General features: G+C 42.0%; 1 protein-coding gene across 1 annotated transcript in view; it reads right to left on the bottom strand.

The window, feature by feature from the left end:
- Window positions 1-2,979, bottom strand: part of LOC310731139 (ryanodine receptor 3) — a 417,468-nt gene extending 414,489 nt beyond the window's left edge. The window contains 1 exon segment of the mRNA XM_083550556.1: window positions 2,859-2,979. Coding sequence (XP_083406682.1) covers window positions 2,859-2,906 — 48 coding nt within the window. The 5' untranslated portion in view covers window positions 2,907-2,979.
- Window positions 2,980-18,032: the final 15,053 nt, after the last annotated feature.

The raw sequence follows: 18,032 nt of genomic DNA on the forward strand, positions 1-18,032 counted from the left end.
AAGTTATATATTAACTGAACCATAATGCTTATGCTAAATTACATTAAATGTTACTAGATACTATTATTGATAACGGAAGTGGGCCTTGAGTAAATAAGATGAGAAAATAAGTCATGCCGTAAATATGTCATGCTCTGTTTCTCCGCTCAGCCCAGGTGCTTAAACACATAGGCGACAGATGTGCATCAATATCTTTTCTGACATAAAGCGCTCTATTGATCTTAATCTCCAAAACTGCAGCTGCTGTGGGGTGTTCCCAGTCAAATGTGGTCCAGGAAAGGAACTGTGGTGAACTGTTGAAAAGGGTCATGGGTGTCCAAGGCTCACTGATGCATGTGGGGAAAGGCTGGCCCATGTAGTTCAATCTAACAGATAAGCTACTGTAGCTCAAATTGCTAAAAAAAGTTAATGCTCAATGGGTCAGGACTGTTTTTTGCATCAAAAGAGGGAACAACACAATATTAGTCAGGTGTAGAATTCAATGCTTACTTTGGAGAAAGCAAAGATGGTACCACTGTAAAATGTAACTCACAACTTTGTTACATACTATCGTCCAACCAATATTTAGAGGTGTGACATAAAATGTATATAAAAATTTTTCAACTGAGAATGCCTAGTGGTGCTATACTACAGTTTTAAGTCAAATTAAGCATTTTGTTGCTTGATATGGAAAGAACAGTTGAAGAAAATTTGCTTTACTATATAGGTTTTGAATATACATATTGTTTTGGATATTCTAACTTATAATACTGAGTTAGATAATTAGCTATTTGACCTCATTAGAGTAGATGTCAATATATCATTATATTAGATAGGAATTAGATAAGGAAGTGGTAGCTCAATGATTAAAACACTGCACTTGATTGTGGTGCGTTCAAATCCTGGCAACACCTGGCCACCATTGCTGGGCCCTTGAGCAAGGCCCGTAACCCTCAACTGTTCAACTGTATAAATTATATAATTTACGTACGTTGCTCTGGATAAGGCCACATGGCAAATGTAAATGAGCTTATTAGAATGTAAACACTAGTCATTACTTCATACAGTAGTGTAGTAATATAGAATGTAGCCTGCTTGTGCTGTATGATGATTGGGGGTACAGGCTAATCATAGTACTTCCACCTATTTTCTTTACTGCATTTACATTCATGGTATTTGGCAGAAACGCCTTTTATACTCGTTTATACAACTGTGCAGTGAAGGTTAAAGGCCTTGTTCAATGACTTAGCAGTGGCAGCTTAATGATAGTGAGATTTGAACTCAAACTTCTGAACGAAATTACAACATATTAATCACAAGATTTAAAACCCCATCAATGAACATGTGAGGTGGACCATTGGTGGACCATGGGCCAGATACAGAGAGTTATTCAAAAGTATCTGGAGTGTGACATAGTTTGTGTCACCAGTTAACATCAGAGTTGGTGTTTCTATTTCATAGATTCATATTTTGTCATGTAAATATAACTTTCTATCATCTAACAGCACTATCATCAAATGTGTAGATGTGCTTTGAGTAAATCTTTTAGGTCAAATTGTGATTAGGTGATTGATTGGGAGCTTAAAATGTCATTTTTGTTACAAATATTTTTGGCCAATGTAGTCAATCTGTATAAAATAACAGCACAACCTGAGTAAGATATGCACTAGTTGTACACTGGATTATCATCACTATGGTTACCACAGTAGAGAGATTTTTTAACCTGTCTAATCTAAACTGAGCTGGGGAAGAATGACCTTAAAGGAAACAGAAAGAGCTAGGCAAAGTGGGGGGTCAACAATGTTTAAAAAAAAAAAAAAAGCAAAGCAGTTTTGACATAATGGATGACTACAAATTTTTATCTAATGTCAATATCAGATTTCTGAGTATCAGCTGACTAACCTTGATTGATTTAACACTTTAAACTAAGGGATTCGACAATCTTTAATCTTCTGGTTAATTGCAAATCATCACATGACAACTTCAATCAGGATTATTTGTGTCCTGTGTTTATGGGCAAATAGTGTGGTATTGGATAATCATACATAGCATTAAAAATATCAGAATTTTTTTTTTTTTTTTTTTTTTTTTTTTTAATCTGACAACATCCCAAACCAATATCTTTCAGCACATCTACAATACTAAAAAACATTGTCAGATCGGTTCCCTAATAATTATAGGAGGTTTTTTTTGTTTGTTTAAAATAATTTTAATAATTAACAAGTTGCCTCAACATGTAGCTTTTGTAAAGTTTATTTTTGTAAGGAGACTTGTAATGATTATCTTTTCTGCACTAAGATAAGAGATCTGGTACATTCAGTCACAATGAGAGTTCACGTGATTTTATAAACTACAAAAATCACACTTGTTATAAATGGACACTCATAATGAACCAATGCCATTGTAGTTTTTCCAACCCTCGCTGCCCAATTAATTTTTCTCATTGATGGATGTTTTCTTTACGCAGCATGTTTTAGCAGCTGCTACCAGTTCAGTGTCGACATTTGGCATGGGCTATTCCAATGTGGAGAAGAGGAGAGACCCTTGTATAGCCTAATAAAATCAATTAACGCTTATGTGCCAGTGTGACCCGATGCTGCATGCATGGTAGCAAATCTGCTGTTGTACAGCTTAATCACATTATATCAATGTGAATGTGTGCTCGCGGTGATGGCGTTTTTTCTTATTCTTCTTCTTCTTCTTCTTCAGCCAAAAGAAAAAACGCATCGCCACAATCACCACAAGACAAGCCATTTCCCTCCTCCTTACTCTGTTTTATCACACGTACACGCACAAGTGTGCCACGACGCCGCTTGTAGTACTTCGCACAAAAAGAGCCGTACGATCTGTCAGCAAATGCAAAACGATATACTGCTTACCGTGCGTAGAAACTGGATCTCATCTTCCGCATCTGCGCCTTCAACCATGGCTGCTCGCTCTCTTCTCGCCTCCTCTCTCTCTCTCTCTCTCTCTCTCTCACTCACTCACTCTCTCTCTCTCACACACACACACACACACACACACACACACAGTGAGCTAATCCACAGTCCTGCTGGACCACAGCCGCTCCGCTCCGCCATCAAGCAGCTCCAAAATTGCACAAATGAAGCGACGTCGCGCCGCTGGGTTACCCAGGCGCTTGCAAAAGGGGTTGCCAGATTGATTATCATTGCAACAACTCAACAGTTGCCTCAAAAGCCTTTAAAGGGTAAGACTAATTGTTAAACACCGTATAAGTGCGTGTTTGTGGTCGGTTACATACAAATATTACGGTTTTCATCAAAAGGTGATTTCACTATTCAGACGCAGTACTCAGCGGTGGACAGGATGATCATGTCAAGAAACGTTTAATTCACTACATTAAATATTTTATAGTTTCTACAACAGTACATTTTAGAACAACAGACAAATTTCCTGGCTACTTTGAAGTGAATGCATAAATTGCGTTAATTGTATGTGGACCACAAACGTAAACGCGTAGGTCTCGCGAGATTTAATAATTTTTTGGGGGGGGGATTAACGGTGTTCTTAGTGTGCCTGTAACAATAGAAAACTCTCTCCTTTAAAGGTATGATGTGGGGGAGAATAAGTTCATTTGCATAAAGTAATTGAATTTCAACTGTATAAATTATTAAAAAATAAAGTTCCAAAAATGTTGTACCTCATCTACCACTGGCTAAACATAATAAAGTTTTTTTATTACTAAAATTAATGATGTAAAAAGTGAATGTGATCGATTAAAGTGTTAACATGTAAATAACTTGCTAGCTTCTGAATAAGTCTTTGTTAGATTTTTATTATGCCCAAACTAAAAATTTATTCTTGCCCATGGTGTCTTTTCTGATCAGCAAAAAATCACATAGCACACAAAATGGCGCATACGTTCTTCTTCAGTTTAATGCAGATAACAAACAAGTATATATATACCAGTGGTGAACTAGACGTATAACTTCTCTATCCAGCTAGACAGACAGTGAACAGGCGAGATGTTGATTCATGGCTTTTATTCTTCCAGTAGCTTTCATGAATCTTTTCTCGTTTAACTTTAACATTGTAAAACTGTAAATAGTTTCCTGCCTCCAAATATCCAAACACCAGCAGATCGCAGCGCTCCTTCAGTGAGGTGATGACCTTGGTGAGCAACACCTTGGTGGTAATGTCTCACAAGCAGTGTTGACACAGATGTTTTTAGGGAGTATCAGAGGGTGTTTTTCATCATACGGGAGGTCAGCTAGACACATCCGACCCCCAACCCTTAACAGTCCATCTAAGTCTATGAAAGGGTTTAGAGTCCACAAGGGGCTTATTTTTGTGATACGTTCCACTTTATGCAGTTTCTTAATATCCTCTTTGAATGAATATTGTTGGACGCTTGAGATGACTAAGTTTAGCTTGAGTTTGAGGATTTGTAGTGTTTTGATTTGAAGCTTTGGACTTGTTTCTAGCTAGAGTAATGAGTTTTGCCATACCTCGTATGAGATGTTTCCATGCTGAAAATCGTTCGAACTGGTGTGATCTAAGGGGTTCGATGATGGCTTTAGTTGCATAGACATTCACTTCTGGTCGAATCTCTGAATCATGCTCTGGTTCTATTAGCTCGAACTTGTTTGTATCTTCTGTAGATGAACACTGAGGCAGTTCCTTCGACAAGAATGGGGGTCCGGTGAACCAGTATGTTTGTGGCAGTAGAAGTGCTGCTATTGGGTGAGTAGCAATGCCTGCTGCATTGTTTTCTGATGAGACATGATGCCATTGTGTTGGTACTGAAGATTTTCTGATTCTACAGACTCTGTTTGATACATAGACGTAAAATCTTCTTGACGTGTTGTAGCTGTAACCTAGAACAATCTTACTATTGGTGTAGTACTTTACAGCATGAAGCTCTAGGTCAATTTCTTGGCATATAAGCTCTGACATTTCTGTAGCAAGGACAGCAGCGCATAGCTCGATTCGTGGAATTGTGTGAGTTGGTTTTGGTGCCAGTTTAGCTTTGCCCATGACAAATCCATTGAGGTGCTGTCTCTGCTCATTGACAACTCGCAAGTAGGCAACAGCTGCAATTGCTGTGGATGAGGCGTCACTGAAGACACACAGATCTCTGTGTTGTGTTGAGGAAAGAGACAATGGTACGTACGGTCTGGGAATGTGCAGGTGCTCTAACTCGAGAAGAGCGTCTCTCCATACAGACCATAGTCTTTCTTTGGCTGGCGATAGGGGGTCGTCCCAGTCACATGATTCGGAGGTTAGTTCTCTTATGAGTGCTTTTCCCTGTACATTTATACGTAAGGAGTCGTACAAACTATTAACAGTGGATAGCCTGCCTCTTTTGGTGAATGGTTTTTGTTCTTTAGAGACTTAAAATGTGAAAGTCAAGACTCCAGCTGACGCCTAAGCTTCTTTGCACAGGTAATGGGTCAGTGTCATTTGCTAGGAATGCCTCCATGACTTTGCTGCTGTTTGAGGCAATTTTGTGTAAACGCAGATTTGACTCCGCTAACATTCTCTGTGTTTTTTGCAGGAGAGCGATTGCTTTAAATTCAGTTGGGAGTGATGATAGACCGTCATCCACGTAAAAGTTTCTGGTGACAAAATGCTCTGCGTCCTTGCCATATTCCTTCACACTGGATTCAGCTGCCTTCCTGAGCCCATAGATTGCAACAGAGGGAGACGGACGATTTCCAAAAACATGAACTTTCATGCCATACTCAATGATCTCCTTTGTGACATCATTGTCTTTAAACCAGAGAAATCGCAGGAAATTGCGATGTTCTTCCCTTACTGTGAAACAGTAGAATATTTGTTCCACATCTGCTGTTATTGCGATGGGCTCTCTGCGGAATCTGATTAGAACCCCAAGCAAAACGTCCTTGAGATCTGGGCCACTTAAAAGGACGTCATTGAGTGCTACACCCTCATGTTTGGCGCTTGAGTCAAAAACCACAGGGATTTGCTTGGGTTTCTGCGGTTGATACACCCCAAACATGGGGAGAGACCAACACTCTTCATTCAGCTGTAAGAGGGGTGCGACTTCTGCATGCTTGTTGTCTATGATTTTTTTGCATGAACTGTACAAAGTGCTCTCTCATCTCAGGTTTTTTGTCGAGACTTCGTTTTAGTGTGTTGAATCTTTTTAAAGCCTGATCTCGATTATTTGGTAGATGTTGTCTGGGTGTGACAAAGGAAAGGGATGCAACCCAACTGTTGGTCTCCTCCTGATACATTTCGTTCTGCATTATTGTGAGAAATTGCGCATCCTGTTGTGAAAGTACAGCGATTTTAACAATGAGCATTGTCTCAAAGCAGCTTTACACAGATAATGTGGTGATTAAAAGTGAATATGTTCTTTAAAAGTGTAAGTTTGTCCCTGATAAACAAGCCAGTGGCGACTGTGGCAAGGAAAAACTCCCCGGGATGGCATAAGGAAGAAACTTGAAAAGAACCAGACTCAAGAGGGAACCCATCCTCATCTGGGTTGCACCGAATGTCCATTTATAGCAGATATACGATGTTGTGGGGTACAGTGATGATGATCAGAAGTGAAAAGTAGTCCTGAGTCAATGTAGCAGACTGTTGACATTAACTACAGTCCAATCCATCCTCAAAGCTCCCGTTCTTACTCCGGAATTTGATGGAACCACCCAAGGCGTTGATGAGAAACCGTCCCACGGGAAAGAGAGAGAAGAGGGGTGACAGGAAGAGAAGTATATGGATTATTATCAAATAAAAAATCAAATCAAATTTTATTCATCACATACACATACATACAGGGTACGACATGTAGTGAAATGTTTTGTACGATGGTCCGGCTTGAGGGAATAGGATGGGGGAAGAAAAGGAGGCAGATAAATAACTATAAGGTATAAGAAAGGCTATTAAAATAAAATAAAATAAAATATAATAAAATATAATAAAATAAATAAATAAAATAAGGGGAGTGGTGGCTCCAGCGGTTAAGGCGCTGGGTTGCCGATCGGAAGGTCTGGGGTTCAAGCCCCGGTATCGCCAAGCTGCCACTCTTGGGCCCTTGAGCAAGGCCCTTAACCCTCTATGCTCCGGGGGTCCCTTACGAGGAAATATCAAGGTCCGTGACATCGGAGTGACGTGGGGCCGCCTTCCCGTGGGCTCACCACCTGCAGGAGGGACCGTAAGGGACGGTGCTGTGAGGATTGGGCAGCAGTCAGAGGCGGGGGCCTGCTTAGACTGCTGCCCCCGCGACCCGAATTACGGAAAAGCGGGAGGAAATGGATGGAATAAATAAAATAAAATAAAAGAATATAAGGTATAAAGATATATAGATATATAACAGGATAATGTATGAGCAAATATACATATAAACAGTAAACAGTGTGTAGTGAAAGATGTAAACAAAATAGAAATGTAAACAAATGTAAACAATATGTAAACAATAGGCAATTGTGGTGGGTTGTCCATAAAGTGTCCGTGTGCGGTATGGTGTGGTGTAAAGGTCCGTAAAGTGTCCATGTGCAATATGGTGCAATATGGTCCATGTGGTATGAATAAAATAAAAAGCCCAGAGTTTAAAGTGTCGTGGTGCGAACGGTGAGATATGTTTTAAAGTGACGTGGTGCGAAGGTGAATATATGTACAGAGAAGTGTGATGATGATGGTGGAGAGAGTGGGCCAGTTCTAGATCCTGGGTGTTTCCTGGTTTAAACACCGGATGGCCTGCGGGAAGAAGCTCCTCCTCATTCTCTCTGTGTTCGCTTTCAGGGAGCGGAAGCGTTTTCCTGAACGCAACAGAGAAAAGAGTCCATTGTTGGGATGGCTGAGGTCCTTCATAATCTTCCTGGCTCTGGTCCTGCACCGCGTGCTATAGATGTCCTGCAGGTTAGGGAGCTCAGTGTGGATGGTACGTTCAGCTAAACGCACCACCCTCTGGAGGGCTCGTCTGTCCTGCATGGTGCTGTTCCCGAACCAGGAAGTGATGCTACCCGTCAGGACGCTCTCAATGGTGCAAGTGTAGAAAATCTTAAGCACCTGAGAGGGTAGTTTAAAGTCCCTTAAGCGTCTCAGATGGTACAGACGCTGCCGGGCCTTCTTCACCAGGGTGTTGGTGTGACAGGACCAAGACAGATCCTGTGTGATGTTAACACCAAGGTACCGGAAACTGTCCACTCTCTCCACTGGGGTCCCGCTGATGTTTATAGGTTGGTATGACCGCTCCTGCTTTGTGCTGAAGTCCACGATCAACTCCTTAGTCTTGCTGACGTTCAGGAGAAGGTTGTTCTCCTGGCACCATCTCTCCAGGTTTTTAACCTCCTGTAGGTAGGCCGTCTCGTCGTTGTTGGAGATCAGACCCACCACAACAGTGTCGTCAGCAAACTTGATGATGGTGGTGGAGTTGGATGTGGCCACACAGTCATGTGTGTACATTGAGTAAAGCAGGGGGCTCAGAACACAACCCTGGGGGGCACCAGTGCTGAGGGTGAGGGTGGATGAGGTGTGTTTTCCCACCCGTACGGCTTGTGGTCTGTCTGTCAGGAAGTTAGAGATCCATTGACACAGCGGCTGGCTGAGTCCCAGGACCTCCAACTTAGAGGTGAGTGTGGAGGGAATTATGGTGTTAAACGCTGAACTGTAGTCCACGAACATCTTTGCATAATTCCCATTTCTTTGGTCCAGGTGGCTCATCGTGGTGTGGAGAAGATGAGCAATGGCGTCCTCAGGAGAGCGGTTCTGACGGTACGCAAACTGTAGTGGGTCCAGTGTGTCTGGTAGTGATTCAGTGATGAAGTCTCTGACCAGTCTCTCGAAGCACTTCATCACTACTGAGGTCAAGGCTACAGGGCGGTAGTCGTTAAGGCAGGCGGGCTGGGGTTTCTTCGGGACAGGAACAATGGTGGACTGTTTGAAACATGAGGGGACAACAGACTGTTCCAGTGAGAGGTTGAATATCTCAGTGAACACCGGTGCTAGCTGGTCAGCGCAGGCTTTCAGAACCCGGCCTGTGATGCCATCTGGTCCTGCTGCCTTCCTGGTATTCACTCTCTTGAAAGCCCTCCTCACGTCATGCTCCGAGATGGTAAACGTGTTTACCTCTCCGGCTCTCTCGGCGTGCACGCTGGTTGTGCCGCTAGCGTGGTTAGCTGCAGCCTCGAAACGAGCGTAAAAGGTGTTTAGCTCGTCTGCCAGAGAAGCGTCCGCATTCACCATTTTAGGAGATGGTGTTTTATAGTCCGTTATTGTTCTTAGTCCCTGCCACAGGTTCCTAGAGCCACCATGTTGAAACTGTGACTCTAGTTTCCTCCCGTAGCGCCGCTTTGCTTCCTTCACCGCTCTGCGAACAATGTAAGACGCAGCCTTGTACTCGTCCATGTCCCCGGTGGCGAGCCCCATGTTGTAGGCAGCGGAGCGGGATCTCAGAGCGTCGCAGATAGCTTTATCCACTCACGGCTTCTGGTTGGGAAACGTTCTGATAGTGATTTTCTGCACTGTATCATCAGCTAGTTTCCCGATGAATCCCACAACCGCTTCCGTAAACATGTTGACGTCATCAGAGCTGCGCCGGAACATGTCCCAGTCTGCGTCATCCAAAGCGTCCTGCAGAGCGGCCACCGATTGGTCAGTCCAGCGCGCAACCTCCCTCTGAACCGGAGCTTCCTGTTTCAGCCTTTGTTTGTAAACAGGCATGAGGAAGATGGCGGCATGGTCCGATTTCCCAAACGGTGGACGTGATTGTGCCTTGTAGCTGTTCTTGAATGGCGTGTAACAGTGGTCCAGTGTTCTTTCGCCCCTGGTAGGGCAGGTGATGTGCTGATGAAAGTTCGGTAGTGCGCGCTTGAGGTTGGCACTGTTGAAATCTCTGACCACAATAAGCGCAGCGTCCCGATGCTGTGTTTGGTGAAGAGTTATTGTCTCGTGTAAATCCCATACTGCAGTGTCCGTGTCCACATGAGGTGGAATATAAGCGGCACTGACAATGACCGAACTGAATTCCCGAGGTAGATAGAAGGGCCGACATTTGATGGTCAGTAGTTCCAGATTTGGTGTGCAGGAGCGTGAAAGAGGAACGATGCTCGCGCTGTCGCACCAGTGGTTGTTCACCATCAGACACACTCCACCTCCTCTTGACTTCCCCGACTCCAGTGTTCTGTCCATGCGGTAAACCGAGAAGAACTCGGCCGGCTGGATGGCGTGGTCCGGTACCGCTGGGTTCAGCCATGTCTCGGTGAAGCAGAGAAGGTTGCAGTCCCGAATGTCTCTCTGGAACTTGACCCTTGCCCTGAGGTCGTCGAGCTTGTTCTCCAGTGACTGGACGTTGGCTAACAGGATACTAGGTAAGGGAGCGCGGTGTGCGCGTGCCCTCAGCCTGTTCCTGACGCCGGCTCGTTTCCCTCGCGGACGCCGGTACGGGTCGCGTCCTTTGTTCACCCTCAGGATCTCGCTCGGCCAGCATGGGTCCGGGTTTAAAAACGGCGAAAGGTGAGTGCATTGTACACCAATAGATATAAGAGTGTCTCTGTCATATCTAATGATGTCCATCTTGTGTAGATGGAAGTGTAACTACTTAAATAAAAGTATAAAATAAACAAAAAAGAGAAAACGTAGCCGGAGCAGTCGTGACGGCAGCCGACCTCACCGGCGCCATCTTGAGAAAGACGTGTCTTTATTATGTGTCTTTATAGTTATATGAGAGTTAATATCACTGTGCAGTTTGGATTCTGGCAAGACTCGCTATGGCAGCATAACTAAAAGGGAGAACCAGAAGGTAACACCAACATGAGGGATCTCTGGAATAAGAGACAAGCCACCACACCACCGTCAACAAACCTGAGTGAACGAGTGAGAGTGAGAGTGACGACAGCATACAAATATCCCAGTTCACCAAACACTCTATATCCATGTTCCCTCCAGATCTGCACCTTTACCTAAGAAAAGAAATCTACTGATAAAAGGCTTGACTAAATAGATATGTTTTCAACCTCGACTTTAACACTGAGACTGTGTCTGAGTCCCAAACACTGATTGGAAGGCTGTTCCATAACTGTGGGGCTTTATAAGAGAAAGATCTGCCCCCTGCTGTAGGCTTCATTATTTGAGAACCCAACAGATAGCCTGCACCTTTTGATCTAAGTAGGCGTGGAGGATCATATTGGTACAGAATTTCACTCAGATACTGTGGTGCAAGACCGTTAAGTGCTTTATACATCAGTAGTAGTATTTTATAATCAATGCAAGATTTAATTGAGGGCCAGTGTAGACTGAATAAAACAGGAGTGATGTGGTCATATTTTCTAGATCTAGTAAGGACTCTTGCTGCTGCATTCTGAACTAACTGAAACTTATTTATGCACTTACTCGAACACCCAGACAGTAAAGCATTACAGTATTTTAATCTAGAAGTAACAAAAACATAAACAAATTTTTCTGCATCCTGTAACAACATCGTATATCTACTTTTAGCAATATTTCTAAGGTGAAAGAAGGCAATCCTGGTAATATTATTCACATGAGCCTCAAAGGAAAGACTAGGGCCAATAATCACACCAAGATCTTTGACTGCTGTACAGGCTGAAACAGAAACACCATCCAGAGATGCTACGTACCGTAATTTCCGGACTATAAAGCGCACCCATATATAAGCCTGAATTTTACAAATATTTTTATTTTTAACATAAATAAGCCACACCTGTCTATAAGCTGCAGGTGTCTACACTAATGTACTTTACACAGGCTTTGATGAAAGACACGTTACACACGGTATAACGGGTGAAATATGTTGCGCTTCCTTTAGGAGCATAGCGGTATTTTGGGAATAGCATGCCACTGCATTCTTCCGGTATTACTGCGTGTGTGTAAGACTGAGGATTATGTCCTTATTATTTTCTGATGCTGATTTCTAAGTTTATTTGACTAACCCTTAATGCTGTTGCCAAGAAAAATAAAAAAGCAAGAGTTTTGGAAACCTGTCTGTGCTTATATGATATCTGTTGCTGGAGTTAGCGAGCTCTCCAATGACCCAGACTCAACGCGTTACAATGGCTTGTATCTAAACAGTAGCGGACCAAGTAAGTCATTGTTCACTGTCTTATAGTCCAAAAAATACGGTAATCAGAAAGTTTGCTTCTAGCTGCATGTCCTAGTAAAAGTACTTCCGTCTTATCTGAGTTGAGCAGAAGAAAGTTATTAAGCATCCACTGTCTAATGTCCTTTAAACACTCCTAAACATTGTTAAGCTGATCTCTCTCATCTGGCTTTGCTGAAATATACAACTGTGTATCATCAGCATAGCAATGGAAGCGAATACCATGTATTATATTATGTATAATTTCACCCAATGGCAGCATATATAAAGAGAAAAGCAGTGGGCCTAAGACAGATCCTTGAGGAACACCAAACTTTACCTCAGAGAGTGTGGAGAACTCACCATTTATATCAACAAATTGATAGCGATCAGTCAAATAAGACCTGAGCCAGGAGAGAGCTGTTCCCTTTATTCCAACAACGTTTTTAAGTCTAGCAAGCAGTATAGTGTGATCAATGGTGTCAAAAGCTGCACTAAGGTCGAGCAGAACAAGTAAAGAGACAAAACCCTGATCAGAGGCCAATAGCAGGTCATTTACCACCTTAACTAGTGCCGTCTCTGTGCTATGATGAGGCCTAAATCCTGACTAATACATTACAAAAATTATTTATAGTTATTCATAAGCAGATGTGAGCATAACTGCTGTGCTATAACCTTTTCTAAAAGTTTGGATATAAAGGGAAGATTTAATATTGGCCTGTAGTTGGACAGCTGACATGGGTCAAGGTCAGGTTTCTTAATTAGGGGTTTGATAACTGCCAGTTTTAAGGATTTAGGTACATAACCAGTGCTAATGGAAGAGTTTATTATTTTTAAAACAGGTTCAATTACCTCTGGAATTATCTGTTTGAAGAAACTTGTAGGCAAGGGATCGAGAAAGCAGGTTGATGATTTTGATAAGGAAATTAATGAAATTAAGTCATTCTCATGAATAGGAGTGAAGCTTTGTAGTTGATTGTCTGTTATAATTACACTGCTGTCTACAGGGTTACTTGTAAAATAATTTGGATTTATATTAACCGTCTGGATTTCCTGCCAGATGTTTTCAACTTTATTATTAAAAAAGTTCATGAAATCATTACTACCTAATGATGGTGTGCATGTTAGTGCAGTGCTTTTATTTCCTGTTAATTTTACCATGCTGAATAAAAATCTAGGATTATGCTTGTTATTTTCTATGAGGGTGGAGAAATATGCTGCTCTAGCAGCACTAAGAGATTTTCTATAATTTAGGAGGCTCTCCTTCCATGTTATTTGAAATACTTTTAATTTTGTTTGACGCCATTTACGTTCTAATTTCCGAGTGGTCTGTTTTAAGGTGCGCGTATGATCATTATACCACTGTGCAAATTTTTTCTCCCTGATTATTTTGGTCTTAACGGGGGCTACATCATCTAGAGTATAACTAAACGTTGATTCTAAGTATTCAGTGGCCCAGTCGAGCTCTGTGGCGTCAGATGGAGATCTATTTAATATCGTAATTTCTGGAAGATTATTAATAAAATGCGCTGCTGTAACTGACGTGAAAGTACGCTTAACACAGTAACGTGGTGAGGTAGTAATGCAATGACTTAGGCAGATTTTAAAAGAGATGAGATAATGGTCTGAAATAGCTTCAGACTGTGGAATTATGACAAAAATTATTATTATTTTTTTTATCCAAATGTTAACAACAAATCAAGAGTGTGTCCACCACTATAAGTGGGTCCTATAACATTCTGATTAATTCCAACTGAATCTAGAATGGACACAACTGCTGCTCTTAAGAAGTCTTCCTGATTATCAAAATGAATATTAAAGTCACCAACAATTAATGCTTTGTCTAAAGAAGTAGCTAAATTTGTGATGAAATCTGCAAATTCTATTGGAAAATCAGCGTAGGGCCCTGGGGGTCTATAAATAATAATTAGTGAAATTGACTGACTGGACCTGCTTTTAGACACTGAATATTTTATGTTGGTGTAAAGAACTGTTTAGTCTTTTGTGTGACGCTTAGATTATTATTATAAATAGCTGCGACTCCGTCTCCTCTGCCATTTAGACAGGGTTGGTGTATGTAACTATACCCAGGAGGACTCGCTTCATTTAATGCTACATATTCTTTCGGTTTAATACACGTTTCTGTCAAACACATTACTTTAAATTCCTGGTCGGGAATAATTTAGTTTATAGTAGACCTTGAGCCACGCTGTTCGCCACATACCACATTGCAGTAGCTGAGACTGCTAGTGTGCTAAGCTCAGGCTCCCTGTCATGCTGTTTCACCTCTATCCGCGGTGTGATGCTGTTAGGAGGGGGTGGGCCTGTATGTAACACTGTATTGTGTCTTTCACTCCCACATGCTTTACAGGTGACTTTTATCTGACAGTTTTTGGCTTGGTGTTTGGTTAATGCGGATGAGGATTATTGTAATGAGGATTTCCTGCTACGATAATTTTGTGGATCATCAAAGGTTTGAAAAGTGGCTGACACCAGTTCACATTTCATTAGATATTTAGCCATATCATTGACTGTAGATGTTTGTTGAGGGTTTGGAGGCATTGAGCTGAATGACTGGTGTTGATGATTGAGAACTGGATATGACATGTTAGGATGTGGTGTTGACATGTATATAGATGGCCTTTGTTGTCTGTGCTGCAGGGTTTCTTGCTTGATTACAGGAGTAATGTAGGGGGATGGTGATGGTTCTGCTCCTGTGTTATGTTGATAGAAGGGGTTCGTGATTGAGATTTGAGGCTGTGACAGCACTTGGTTGCTTTGCAAGAATACTTGACTATCAATAAAATTTTGAACCTTTTCCTTGGAGTCCACGGGGTTGTCGCACAGATGTTCTTTGCTGTAAAGCTGTTGTTCTTCAAACTGTGCGACTGTTTCTAATATATCTGCTTTTGCTGCAGCAGTGGCTGCTTTTTTCTTTATCTTTAAAATATGGAGCTGAGCCTTCATTTCAGCTTGTTGTTTCATTACTTAAGCTTCCTCTTCTGCATAGACCACCTGCGCTTGTACAGCCTCAGCTTTGGCTTGCACTTTGAGAGCTGCTACACTTGCAGATGACCTGGTAGACCGCATTGAAAAAGCAGAGAAGCATGAGAAGCATGACTAAAGTTAACAGCTTCTGAAAGGCGTTGTATGCTAATGAAAAAGGCTTTTTACAGTTCTGTCCTCACTAGACGTATAACTTCTCTATCCAGCTAGACAGACAGTGAACAGGCGAGATGTTGATTCATGGCTTTTATTCTTCCAGTAGCTTTCATGAATCTTTTCTTGTTTAACTTTAACATTGTAAAACTGTAAACAGATATAGAAAATACAGCAATTAGAATTGTAATCAAATTATATATTTAAGTGCATAGCCAACTGAGCAGCATTTACTGCCTAAAAGCATTCGAGAGAACCATTAAATCAACAAGTTAAATCAACGCATTAAACGTTACATTGTCATGTGCATTTGGAATTATATTCTTAATTTTAGGTAATGGCTTGTAATCCAATCCAACGAAATCCAAATTAGCCTAATAATCAAAACAAAAGACCGCTACCATATGATGCTACCTAATGCTCACACTTAGCACTTTACATTTTGTTTTTACCTACACATCTTTAACCTACTAAACGTCATATTTATATGACAAATAATAGCGACTTACAGCCTTATGCGGGTCACAACTTCACTATACTAGCTGCTCTTCAGCCATGACACTTCACAATTAACTCAACTCAACACGAGTCATACAGAAGTTACCATACACAATCCTCGCCACAAGAGGGCACTTATAGGTCAACATATAATCAGAATCACCTTTCTTTACATTTTAACTGAACCATTACAACGTGTATGTGGATGTTAAATTTTTTGTCCAATCAAATTTCAGCATCTATTTGCTGCCATGTCAATCTACTCTGCCAAGGGCTTATAAAGTCAGTACTGCCGGCCTTTTTACCTTAGTCTCTATTAGAATCGGTCTGTTTCTTTAAACAATCAGATTTCATATTCGCCTCACAAGGCCAGCTGGCTGGTCCTGAATAGCGTCATTTTTCTGTCCTCGGATTGGTTGGTCAGAAGAACTGTTACAGCCAAGTTTGACTGGCAAAACACGTCTGTAGCGCTTTGCACACATTAATACAGACCTGGCGGAGGTCTGTATTAACATTAATAGCTGGCGGAGCTATTGTTGTTTTTATTTTTATATTTTGTGTATTTTGTATTGTCCTGCACTGTCCTGTGTTGTCTCGCACTGTCTTGTGATGTCTTTTGCACTGTTTGCACCAGTTGCACACATGCACTTTATGTGGCGAGGATCATAGTTCCTGGCCCTGTGTTCTTCTGTTCTGTGACTGTTGTTTACTGTTGTTTTATGTTGTTTTATGTAGCACCTGGGTTCAGGAGGAACGTTGTCTCATTTCACTGTGTACTGCATCAGCTATACATGGTTGAATGACAATAAAAGCTTCTTGACTTGACTTGACTACATCTGAGGTAGATTTATTTATGCCTACAGAGGAAGAGAAATTTATTTGGTCTTGGACATTCTTAAAAATACATTTTCAAGAAAAGCTCAACATCATGAGGAGAAGTCGACCAACCCGGAAGCTAGCTAGCTTGTCTCAACCCGGGAAAGGGTTTGTTCGCCACTTCCAGACCAGAGAATACAAGCTGTACCACTGGCTTACAGCCTCTGAGGAGTGGTGTGTGATGACGGGCCTTCACCTCAGGTGCCAAGAGGGGCAAGCACTCCGAACATAACTGTCAGCAGGGTGAGGAAGGAGCACGCTGAGGTGGCGCAGCCCAGCGCAACAAACGAGGGGGCGTGGCGTCCTTACGAGACACAGCTGGAGCTCAGTCGGAGTGGCGGATCATCACTGTCTTCCCAATTAATGGCAGCTCTCACCCCTCTTTCTCTCACTACAGGCAACAGACGGAAGATGCGGAAGAGGAATTCCTGCCGGACCCACGCAACACCTAGTTGTGAGGTATGATGCCTCGGCCACGCAGCAGGAAGACCCTGACCCCTGTCAGCCAATGGTGATGGGGGCAGAGCCAGGCACCCGATGGGACCTGACGCATCGGAATGTGGCGAGAACGCTTCCCTCCTTCTCTTACTTCAGCCACTCCTCAATTCCTTTCCTGGGAACCAGAACACTATTCCCCTTTAACACTTTTAATGTTTTTGTTATGGTATTAGACAAATATTGATTCTCAACTGCTACAGATGATGTAGATTACACAGTTGCGTTTGTAGTGTAGAGGTTCGGAGCTTGCTTTAGTTAAATGGTATTCACCCTCAATATGCGAAATGCCTCTCTTTCTGTAATGCCACGCATAATTATATTCCGTTTTTGTATAGTATTGATGGGTTCTATAATTGCAACGTAATAATGGTAGTATTAAGAGGTGGATTAAGTCGGGTAAGTCCCCACTGAAGGCCCAGGTACCAAATGCAAATGCCACTGATATATACACAATATATATATATGACCTCGTACATGTCCTCGTACATGTCCTGCACCACCATCACATGTCTCTGCCACACCTGACTGACTTCCTCATACAATACCACAACTCTTCTCTTAGCATCCTGTTGTATGCCTTATCTAGATCCACAAACACAATGTAACTTTTTTTGACCTTCTCTATTCTTCTCCATCAACATTTTTAAAGAAAATATTGCATCTGTAGTGCTCTTCCTCAGCATGAAACCATACTTTCCCATACTTCATGGTGTGACTGATCAACTTTATTCCCCTGTAGTTACTGCAGGTCTGCACATCTCCCTCATTCTTAAATATTGGTACCAGCACACTACTTCTCTATTTCTCAGGCATATTCTCAGCTTCCAGTATCTTGTTAAACAGTTTATTTAAAAACTCCACTGCCATCTCTCCTAAACACCACATTTCTACTGGTATGTCATCTGGGCCAACCATCTTTCCACTCTTCATCCTCTTAATAACTGCTTTCACTTACTCCTTAATAATCCTATACAATTCCTGCTTCACCCTCTACACA

Source organism: Silurus aristotelis (assembly GCF_946808225.1).
Source record: "Silurus aristotelis genome assembly, chromosome: 9".
Classification (NCBI taxonomy): domain Eukaryota; kingdom Metazoa; phylum Chordata; class Actinopteri; order Siluriformes; family Siluridae; genus Silurus; species Silurus aristotelis.